Source organism: Petaurus breviceps, unplaced genomic scaffold (assembly GCF_028583685.1).
Source record: "Petaurus breviceps papuanus isolate PSGF00001 unplaced genomic scaffold, PetGlider_PUasm1.0 90625, whole genome shotgun sequence".
NCBI lineage: Eukaryota > Metazoa > Chordata > Mammalia > Diprotodontia > Petauridae > Petaurus > Petaurus breviceps.
The window spans coordinates 1,501,786-1,514,122 of record NW_027187289.1 but is presented as its reverse complement, the minus strand read 5'-3'; the positions used below and the strand labels follow the sequence as shown (position 1 = coordinate 1,514,122).

General features: G+C 35.4%; 1 protein-coding gene across 3 annotated transcripts in view; it reads right to left on the bottom strand.

The window, feature by feature from the left end:
- Positions 1-12,337, bottom strand: part of FARP1 (FERM, ARH/RhoGEF and pleckstrin domain protein 1) — a 334,579-nt gene that overhangs the window by 260,962 nt on the left and 61,280 nt on the right. For all 3 annotated transcript variants that reach the window (XM_069064154.1, XM_069064153.1, XM_069064152.1), the window contains one exon: positions 3,722-3,915. In XM_069064154.1, coding sequence (XP_068920255.1) covers positions 3,722-3,892 — 171 coding nt within the window. In that variant the 5' untranslated portion in view covers positions 3,893-3,915. The remainder of the gene's footprint in view (positions 1-3,721; positions 3,916-12,337) is intronic.

Here is a 12,337-nt window from a genome sequence, read left to right as displayed (position 1 = left end):
CCAAATAATTTGATAGCAAGCCTCTGTGAGAGGTGGGAGAATTCAAATTATAAAGATTAATATAATTATAATTTTGAGTCAAAAGGTTTTTAGGATAGAATTTTCTTACTACTAATTTCTAAGTCTAACTCTTATGGTAAGAAAAAAGTAAACTGATCACTTCAGGGTGGCATATTTGAGCTCTTGGGCCCAGAGGACTAATTTAATACAACTTGTACATGGATAAACAACAGGGCAAAGCTTGTTCTACACCCTTATTCAGATAAAGATAGATAACTGCTGTTAAAAAAAAAGGGGGGAGGGAATGAGTATCGTCTTTTTTTGCTGAAAAGCTTGCAAAGTTACCCAAGCTTAAATCACCAACAAAGGGGGGTATAGACCTGTCTAGCAAAAGAAAAAGCATGTCACATAGAGTGTGATATCTGAAGGGTTATCAATCTTAGGTAAAGCAGGGATAAATAATGATCAATGTCAACCACAGGAGTATGATGTAGTATTCAGTGCAGGAAAAATATTCAAAGAATCTGTACTGAAATGACGACTGCAGCTGCACAGCCACTTTAAAATAAAAACAATCAGTAAAGGTCCAGGAAACCAAATCCCCAGGGGAAGAAAACACAGTCCACAAAACTTTCCCAAAGGAAAATTGCAAATAACCTTGGTAATATGCCCCAGTTCATCTTCTTGGAGGGAAAGATAAACCATAAGAATTCATTCACTGAAGACTTGTGACTCAAAAAGTGTTTTATTTAATAAAATAAATAATAAGACCTAAATTAGCACAATAATTGGACAATTATTATTAACCCAATAGGTTAATAGTAAACTTTTAGAAACAAAGACTTTAAATGTTTAGAGACTTAGTGAAATTTTTTTTTTTGGAAAGCTGCATAATTGTCCACTGTTTTATAGCCCTCCAATTCAGTGAGCACTAGCATAGACAATCAGCGGACGATGTTTTCCAGCTGTTTTATGGCCTAACCACTCTATTTCTTAAAAGGGCAATTCCACTACTCCACAGACACATTGTTGACTTCCTTTTCTTTGCAAAGGAAGAGAGAATGCATGTGCTGTACTACGAGGAAGAAAATTCTAATGAACCATTTTCTAAAAAGGGGAGAATAGGATGGAATAGAAGAGACAGAAATCTTATGAATAAAAGTATATTGTGCAGAAAAAAATCTTTTAATTCAGCATGATGTAGCAAAAATAGGACTGGATTTGGAATTAGAAGGCCTGAGTTTGAATCTTGTCTCTGCCACGTATTATCTAAATGACCCTGAGCACCTCACTTAACTTCTCTGAACCCCCAGTGAAAAATGAGAGCAATAGATTAGATGATCTCTAAGACTCTCTAAATCTATGACTTTTTAAAATTCCCCTGTAATACAAAGCCTATTACTTTCATCTTATTTGCTCTATCTGAAAACAGCAATCCCATCATGACAATTAGAATGATTACAATCCATATTGTATAGCATGTGAACAGAGATAGAGACCACCCGGGGGGGGGGGGGGGTGCTGGAATGATGGGAGAGGTGATGGTGGTGGTGGTAGTAGCCTCAGGGGCACTGAATAAACTAAGGGGGCAGTAGAATCAGAAGAAGAAAATTTGGAAAAACTGTTCATCTATGTTTCATCTGTTGTATAATACTTAAAGTAAAAGCGATTACATTATTTTCTAAATAAACACAGAAAACACAACTTGTAATTTATCAGTGATCAAGTCCACCAACAGTTCTTAAGAAGCAAGTGTTGGTGGGTCAGCATATTGTCAGGAAGTCCAGCATGCATTGGCAGGAATATGTGCATGTAATGACTTGTTTACAATATGATACTATATGGTTGCATGACACAAAATTGCATCATCAAAATTTCAATGCAGGGAAAAAAAACTACAAATGTACCATAAATTATTAAATTTAAGATGCGTCATTTTTTTAAAATTTATACTATTTTGAAATGACACAAATTTTTTAAAAGCAATTAAAGGATTAAAGAAAGTAGATTTCCAGGAGGGGTACCGAGTAATTTTTTTAAACAGGGGCAATAGGCCAAATAAGTTTGGGAAACTGGTAAAGTGTTCCCTGGTACACTTGGGTCAGCTAGATGGCGAAGTAGATAAGAGTGTTGGGCCTGGAATCAGGACGACCTGAGTTTAAATCTAGTCTCAGATACTTCCTAGCTCTGTGACCCTGGGCAAGTCACTTAAGTCTCTTTGCCTCACTTTCCTCATCTATAAAATGAAGTGAAGAAAAAAAAAATGAACTGAAGAAGGAAATAGCAAACCACTTCAATATCTTTGCCAGGAAAACCACAAATGGGGTCATAGAATTGTACACAATTTAACAACAACAATAAAGTACAAGAGTACTCTTCCTATAGACAAAACAAAAGTGTCATTATGAATGTGAAAAATAAAGTAAAATACACTCATCCCCATCACTCTCCAGCATCCCTTACTCAGTAACTAAACTAGCTATTTGCAGGAGTAAGGAAACTGCCAATGAAGAAATCACTTTAAAAGCCCAATTTTATTGCATTTTAAACATTCAATACTATTACAAACTCCCTGGAAATATCTTTCTATCTTCTATGCTCACAATTTCTTTGCCTGGCAAGCAACTCTACCTTCTTTGGTTCAGGGCTGTAGAAGAATATAGTCTAATATTCACTGCACTTATCACACACAATAGCATTTGATAAATGCTCTAAATAGCATTCAGAAACAGCATTTAACATAGTTTATTGGTATAGAATTTGGTTTAGGAATTCATAACAGTCACTAAGTCCAGGATATTTTTATAAGTAGGAAATGCTGAAAGCAAATATCTCACTAATAAACCTGCTTAGAGACTAATAGCAATACCCTCCCACCCTACTTAAAAAAAAAAACCGACAGAAAACACAGTAAAGCTCTCAAATGTCTAATTTTAGTTTTGATATCTCACAATATATCCTAAAGTTTCAAAAGATTAACATAGCTTTATTCAGATTTTAATTCCACAACAACAACAAAAAAAAAAACATGAGGAAGTTACCAAAGTCTGTATACCACATATTTAAAAAGCAGTTTTTCTTTAATACAAAGCTCTTCTTAAGAGTTCTCCCCTTAAAATCACTTGATTCTAATCCATGCCTTTAAAAAAATTTTTTTGGCACAAATATGATTACTCAAATTATAGCAGTATTCTAAGCAATGATTACTCTAAGTCAACAGAAATAACAGTAATTGGTAAAGAAGCCTAGAATCCATCCACAAAGCTCTTTTTTTCTTATATTCCATACAAAGCATTTTTATTCAGTGTCTTAAAATACTTTCACTCTCTGCCCCTTTCCTTCCCTGTCTTCATCTCATCTTTTTCAAGTCTTCTCTGTTTCATGAAATACTCTACTTACCAATGTGCAAGTAACCAGATTTATCAAATTCATGATACATTCAAAGTGTGCATAGCACTTTATCATGTCCTGAACAAAGACAAAAGCATACACCTCTACTCTCTGCCCTATGGCAGTATACCATCTTAGACCTGCATAGAACACTACAGAAATGGGTCAGGACACATGGGTAAGTAGCTCTGTCTTTGAACGTATATACAGAATGCAGAACTCTTACCTACCTATTCCAGATCATACTCCTCACACTAACGGAGTATACAATTCCCACCACCACCACACAAAAAGGTTTATTTTGGAGTTTACATATTTGCCAACAACTTACTGGAACTTCAAATGCTTCCTGGGTATCATCCAGCATCTGGATTTTAATGGAAATAAGTTTTCCCGGTGGTGCCATGGGCAATTTCTGTCCATGTTCCAATGTACTGATCCCAGCATTCTCAGGAGCTCCTAACCGTGATCCTGGAGTTGGCTTCTGTTCTATTTCACCCATGTTTAAAGTAACTTATATAATATCTAAGAAGGGGAAAAAAGAAAAGAAACTTAATTAGAATTTTTTTTAACCATTTCACAGTATTTGTTATAATTTTTTTGCCAAAAAGTCCTGTACATTATAGAAGGGTAATTCACCATCAGTTCCTTAGTTTCTAGGATACTACCTATAAGATAAACCAAAATGGTAGGAGAACTTACTATTTTTAATAGAATCACAAAAGTTTACTAGGGAGCATAGAATTTAGAGGTAGAAGGGGTCTTTGAGATCCAATTATTCCTCAACTTTACTTAGTACCATATGCTAGCGATTAGTAATCATGCTTCTCTGAAATACAGTGTTCCTTTTTTAAAAAGGTCAATTATCCACAATGGATTTCCGAAACATTCCAGGGCACCCTTCCCCCCCATTCATTTATTCATCCAACAAGTATTTGTTAAGTATCTACTATTTGCCCATTCCCCAAACTAGATGCTGTGAGGTTTACACAGTACGAAATAAATACGATGTAATCTTTGCCCTCAACAAGCTTATGATCTGGTTATGAAGAAATGATATACATATCAAAAATTCAAGCCAGTGTAAGACTGGGTCAAAATGAATGGGCCAAACAATAAATTTTTAGGCCTAGAAATAAGGGAGAAATCAGTGAGTTGAAGAGGTGAAGAAATGCTTCATAAGAAGGTAGGAATTAAACTGGATATTCGAAAGGGATAGATAAATAGCTAAAGGTCTTTCTCCTGGACGCCCATGAATATTCACTGTAAGCCCTAGAGGTACTGCTACTATTTTACAACACTTAGGTGAAGTGATTTGTCTGTATTTACACAGTTAAGTAAATTTCAGAGATGAGATCCAAACTCCAAATCTGGTAACACTCTCCAATCTCCCACAGTGCTTCTCTTAACAAAGACGCACATAGATTTCAAAGTCTGGTGTCACAGTGTTCCATTTAACTAAGAAACCAGCCAAGTCACATTCTGTGGTAGAAAAAGCAATGGCCTAAGAATCAGAAGATTTGTGCCCCAGGATCACCTCTGACATTAGCTAACTTGTGACCTTTGCTGAATCACTTTACTTCTACAAACTTCATTTTCCTCATCTATAATGTAAGAAAATCTTCCAGGTGACAATCTATGTCTCTATATAGGAATAAATGAGGAGGAAGAGGAGTGAAAAAGCAAAAACAAAAAACTGCTACAAGGTCTTAAACCTGAACAACTGATATGACTGAGAAAATAGGGAAAGCAAGAAAGGGAGACCAAAGAGTGTCACTGGTCTGGGGGAAGGGAAACAGGAAAGTTGAGTTCTATTTTGCATATGATTAGTGAGAAGTAATGCCAGATGGATATAGCTTAGGGAAAATACCAGGCTAAAGCCATAAAATTAAGCCTACCCACACAGAAGATAGTTGAAGTCATGCAAACAGAGGAGATCTCAAAGGGAAAGAATATAAAGAAATTCAAGGAGTCAAGGAGTGAACCTTATATTTAGGGCTTGGGGAAAATGAACAATTAGACAGTTCCAAGAGTTAAGAAAAGAAAAATGGTAATTTAGTATCAAAGAAGTAGAGTTTCAAGAATGATGAAGTCATCAAGTGTGTTAAAAAGTAGAAAGTCCCATATACTTGAAGACAATAATTAAAGTTAACTTCACCTTTCTTCTCTTCAGGAAAAACCCATTTCTTTCATCTTATTTCCAACTATCTTACTGCTTAATTCTTATTTGTTCTCCCTTGAGACCTCTCTCAGTTCTTCAAATCTCTCAATTGAAGCTTTATAAAACAGACCAAGGCATAGTCTCTCTCATATCCAAGGGTTATAATAACAAAATAAAATAGATTGCTATCTGAAGAATCAAATACCCAGGAGCCTAACTCAACAAATCCTAGGCAAATCTTGAATTGTTATGAACCATACTAAGCACATTCATAACTCTTAAAAAAAAAAAAAAAAAAGGCCTGGAGTATTGGCACTCTAGTTAGTAGCTCAGAATTATGTTCAGAAACTAGAAGGTTCAGAATTTCACTGTAAATTTCAATTCTTCCTTACCCCTCATTTTACTGCCCAGTTAGTTTCAAAAGGCTCTGGCTATTACTTCCTAAATAGGATTTCCTTTGATCTGACAAAAAGGGAGCCTGCATATCATCTTAATAATGCCTGCTAATACTCAGTGACCCCTTCATCATCTCCCCCCAAAGATGGCTGGCTACTCCCTGTTGACCTTTAAAGGCAATGAGCTAGATACCTAGCTAAGAATCAATCTTTTTTGGGGGGGAGGTGGGGAGAAGCTTTTCTTAAGAGCTACTCTAGTCAGAGGATGATAGGCTTTAGAGCTGGAGGGAGGGGAGGTTTTATAGGCCATCTAAGCAAACGCTTTCATTTTACAGATGAGGAAACTGAAATCAGAAATTTCCTTTTAAATTTCAACCATAATTCCTCTCCTCACAGTATTATTAGCTTTATAATGAGTCCTAAGCCACTCTTTGGTGAGGGGGTGGTAGACAAGGATTCAGACATGGGCTTTCATTTATTTGAAAAATTCTCATGTTTAAACTCTCTCCACTAATACTGATCAATGACATAGATAAACTCTTAGAGCATTGCCTGGGACACTTCCTAAAATGATTTACCCAGTCACAGAGTTGTGAGTTGACCACATGACTGAGACCCAAGTATTTCTGACTTGAAGGCCAAGCTTGTATCCACTATTTCCAGGCCACAATATACTTTGGGGCTTGAAATATATTGAATCAATTTATAAATAATTAACTTCATGGTCAAGATCATCAGATTCTTAGGGAATAGAGGGCACATTAGCCAGATACATAGTTAGTACATGAGCAAGAAATGGATATTTTTTGTTTGTTTGTTTTTGCCTTTTGGAGGGCAATTGGGGTTAAGTAACTTGCCCAAGGTTACACAGCTAGCTTTTTTGTATGGGTGTTAAGTGTCTGAGGCTGGAACCGAACTCAGGTCCTCCTGACTCTGGGGCCAGCGGTTTACTCATTGCACCACCTAGCCAGCCGCCCCTGGATATTTGTTTAAAGAGGAGGGAGGGAGGGAGGGAGGGAGGGAGGGAGGGAGGAAGGAAGGAAGGAAGGAAGGAAGGAAGGAAGGAAGGAAGGAAGGAAGGAAGGAAGGAAGGAAGGAAGGAAGGAAGGAAGGAAGGAAGGAAGGAAGAAGAAAACAAAACAAAAAGAAAATCACAAGATTGAGATCAGGGCTGTAATCTCTTTCTTCAATATTGCTTATCTTTTGTTAAAGGGGGTAGGAGCATATATGTATATGCAAAGGGGAGAAAGAAATCCACAATTGTGAGGAATGATATGGCACACTTCTTAGTGAACATGGATAAGGCTTCTGGACTGGGTCTTACCTTGAAAGGTAAAGTACCATTCCCCAGTAGAACTTATGTGTTTAGGGGAGTTGAGTTGAGAATGGGCGGCAGAAAGCAAGTCTATCCTGAAACAGGACTCCTTAGATTAGAAAGTCACCTTTGCTGAGTTGGGGAGAAAGGCAGCCCCTCCTAGATGGTTCAGTAGAACAGAAATTCTCTCACAGAAAAAAACCCTTGTAGCAGTGTTGTTAGGTAGCAGCTCTCTTTGTGGTAGCAAAAAACTGGAAATTTCAGGGATGCCCATCAATTGGAGAATGGTTGAACAAGTTGTGGTATGTGACTATGATGGAATACTATTGTGCTATAAGACATGATAAATTTTATGGTCTTAGAAAAACATAGAAAGACTTGCATGAAATAATGAAGAATGAAATGGGTACAATCAAGAGAACATAGTATATAGTAATGACTATATTGTTTTAAGAACAACTTTGAGTGACTAAGTCATTCTGACCATCACAAATACCCAAATTAACTACAAGGGACATATGAAGGAAGATGCTATCTTCAGATAAAGAACTACTTAATAGAAATATGCACAGAATAATTTTACATACACATATACACACACTTGTGTCTGATGGTAGCCTTCTCTAGGGGGGAATGGAGAGAAAAAAAGAAAAAGAAAGTGACATCGTAACTTTATTATATATTTAAAAGGAATAGCAAAAATTGTACATAATAGATTTGCATCTTTTTTCCTATCCTGTTATAGAAATGCTTGTTCTACTTCTTAACTGAATAAAATAAATACAATTTTTGAAAAAGAAAAAAAAAACCTTGTTCTTACCAAGAGAAAGAACATTTAGAAAACTACTCTAGGTTCTTACTTCAGTTAGCATCAACAAGATACAAAGAGGTAATGAATGAAAGGAATCCATTATCAAGGAAAGGATAGCAGAGTAAGCAGTCATTCTCAGAGACAGGAAAGGGCTGCCATACACTTGATCAATGATTACTTACAGACATTCAGAATATGCCACATTATTATAAACAGCTGCCTTATTAATTTGTACTGCATTAGACTGAGATTGAGTGAAAGTAAAACTGAAATTGACACATGGTCCATCCTATTTTCAAGGGTCTTAATCAACAAATATTTATTAGTCAGACACTGTGCTAAGTGTTGGGACCACAAATACAAGTCCATGCCCTCAAGGAGCTTCCATTCTAAAATGAGAGATAACAATGTACACATTGAAGTAAAAACAAAACACAAATAAAATAAAAATAAAGCCTCTACTTTTATCTTAAACAGGAAGTATCATAGTTGATCCCTTTACAATCACTATCCTATCACTTCCACAAATTGATTTTTAAAAAAACCACAAACTGGAAGACAATCATTTTCCATGAATTCCATGTTAATGTTCACATGCCATCACCATCCCATAACCAATACTCATAAGTACCAATATTAAGGACTGTTGAACTGCAACTTTTGAGATCATCTAGTACATTCCTTTCATTCTTCCCCAAAGGATTACAATGTCAAGAAATAATTTTTTTTTAATTTATTAAATCCCTATTATAGGCAAAGCACCAGGCTAGGCACTAAGGATAAAAAGTTGAAAATGAAAACATCCCCCCCCCCCCCCAAGAGCTTACATTCCACTGAAGAAATACAAGTAGATGAGTGATATGTAAATACAGGAGAATGAGAGAGAGCCAATAATTGGGGGAAACAGGCAATTTCTCTTATGGCTAGTACCAGGTGAAGAGTGTTTTCATCAACCAAGGATTCTCTAGGATAGAGCTGAGAAAGAAATGAAATCTAGAAATGTGGACAAGATACAGACATTAAAGATGTAATGCTGCGCTAAATGGGATGGGGTTCACACCTCTTAATTAAGCTCTCAAAAATATAGACCATGGGAAGGGTTCCATGTTAAATTCAAACTATAAATTAATTTTAAGATAAGTTCTTAAAGAACCCCACCCCAAATGGATTTATTCAAAGCTACAGGCAGGATAACGGTTTTAGATCCAGAAGCAATCTCAAATATACTTTGGAAGTACAGAGGTGAGAGAAAATTGACCACTATGTGAACTCTCTTCTTAGCAATGGGGGGAGAAGAGAGGACAAATAACAAAAACTATTAAATAGACTGAATTTTCATCCATGTTTGGAGCCTTAGCCAAATATGATTTATCTAAACTCTAAAGAAACCCATTGAAGAAAGTGGTTATACTAGGACTATGTGGGGAAGAAACAAACTTACATCAGAACAGTTGTTTAAAGTAGCAGGGCAGACTCTGTTTTAACCACTTATGGAGACTCTGATAAGGCATTTGTAAGAATGTTCAGAGACTATTATCTGTTGGGGTCAATTTACTTATTTCAGGATGTCTGTGTTCAGAAGAAAATCCTCCTAAGAGTCACTGTTTCACATCATGCAAATACTTAAGACAGGCATGGTTTAGACTATTTGACAATTTGAGGAAACCCAGAAAAAGATGTTAGGTTTCTCTAAGTAGCAGCACACTATTTTATCACCATGGTAAGAAAAAAAAATTCAAACTTCTGAAATCAAATAAAGTATCCACCTCCCCTCCCCCAACAACTCCAACTTCTCTTTAAACACATCTCTTGAGATAGTCAAAATGCCATAAAAAAAAAAGAAATATCATACCAAAAATTCTCCAGTCACAGAAAATGTTCATTAAAAAGTAATAAAAAAAACTTTCTATGACAGGTCATTTGCATAAAATATAATCTTCCTTGATCACAACACAAGAAATTCAACAATCTCAAAGAACATCTACTGAAATGTATAGTTGGCTGCAATCTGACCCAAACAACCTTTTGTTGGTCCATTTTTTTGTTGTTGTTTTGCTTTTTGGAGGGGTGAAAGCAGGGCAATTGGGGTTAAGAGACTTGCCCAAGGTCATATGGCTAGTGTTGCTCAGGTCCTCTTGATTCCAGGGCCTGTGTTCTATTCACTGTGCCACCTAGCCACCCCTACATTGTTTTCTTAAACTGAGACATGAGTTAAGGTGGTATAACCGAATTGAAATGTCTTAGTTTATTATCACATGCCAACTTTGTGATAAAAAAACTAACACCGTAAAACTTTCATATTTTCCCTACCTGATTAAACAAACTATGTTTTAGCTGGAAAAACTAGTTTGTTCATTATTTTTATACATATTAAATATTTTATTCATATCATATATGTTATATATATATGTAATATACATACAGACATCTACGTATATATATGCCATTGGGTTTGTATTTGTATCCAAAAGCTCTATATACCTTAAACCTCATTATTTTTAGTTCCAACTTGTGATTTCAACAGCTTAAGAACACCCCATAAGGAAACTCCCTCTACTAATGCAAATTAACAATTGATCATCAATTTATAATGTAATTGGGGGCACTGAGAATTGAAGCAATTGGCCCATCAAAGGTGGGATCTGAACCCATAGACTCTCTATCCACTGCTCTATCTCTTGAGTTACCTCTCAAAAATCATATCAAGACAAAAACTGAAGAATAATACAGGGTATTCCAAAAGTTGTAGCACAGTTTTAAGTTCTTAAATAATTATCAAAGCTATTTAAATTATTAAAGTTTCAAATTCACTAAGACTTTTATGATACCCTGTATAGCTATAGTAGAGGCATTTGAAAAACAGTATGCTGAATTCAAACTGAGAAATAAGGTTTACCATATTAAAAGTACAATATAATGACAGTGTGGTGTGATGGAGAGTGCTGGTCTTGAAGTTGGGAACACCAACATTTTAATCTCATTTCTAGCACTCACCAACTCAGTGACTATAAACAAGTTGCTTCCTCATCTTTAAATAAGTATAACTATTTGTAACATCGATATCTCATGGAGTTGTTGTGAGGCTCAATGGATAACAGACAAAACATGTCACAAACCTTAAAGAGGTGAAGTAAATAACAGCTGTCACTGTTAATTCAAAGCTAACTAATACTCACTTTATAATGACTGGTATCAAGAAGTTAAACTCTGTAAACAAGATAGTTTGGATTGTTCTTTCATTTGCTTTATTTTTTTTCTTAACAAAAAGATATCTTTAATTACCAAAAAATGCTTGCACACAAAAAAGCTGGAGTTGCAACCAAGAATAACTTACCCAGCAAAGTTGAGTATAATCCTAAATGAAAAAAAAAAAATAGACATATAAGAAACTTGAAAGACTTTCTGGTATTTGTGAAGGAAAAAAAAGGCCAGAACTCAAAAGAAAATTTGATATGTAAGATCCAGGTGAAATATAAAGAAAATACTAAAGATGAATTATAAGGAACTCTTTAAGGTAAAACTATTTCTTTAAGATCAAACTATTTCTTTTATCTGTAAATGTTATTATTAAGATATTTCTCAGCAGTAGACAGTCAAATTATTACTAGGGTAGTTTGAAAGAAAGGTTGGGACTGAGTTGAGTATGATGGAGGTGATCTCCTACCAAAACTTTGGTAGGAAAATATAAAAAGGTGCAATGATCTCATACTTTTCTAACACTCTTAAAAATGTCCATTTTTTATAAAAGCAATGTCAGTGTTCTGTAAGTAAGGTTTTCTTCCACTTAGTATCAGAGTAAATCAAGAACTATATGAGACCTTAGACATCCACTCTACTTCATTCCACAAATGAGAAAATTGAGGCCAAGAGAGGTCACACAGCTGACAAATGTAGGATGTAAGAGTCAAACACAAGTCTTCCTAACTCAAAGTTCATTGATCTTTAGGTTCTTGCTTTGCCACATACATTGACTCATTTTTATCTATTCATTAAAATAAGACTTTTGTTAAGCAATGCTTAGTTGGTTAATCCAACCTCAACTACCTTTTATACTCAAAAACAACAAAACTTAATTTCTCTTAAAAATTGATAAGGTTTTACTATAATAATCACAACTTCCAACAATTGGCAAGATAAAATAATAATTTTCTCTTCCTAGTCATGTGGCCTTCTGTGAGGGGATTAGAAGAGTCAGATTCCACAAGGATTCTCCCTCTGCCAACACTCACTCACTCTCTCTCTCTCTCTCTCTCTCTCTCTCTCTC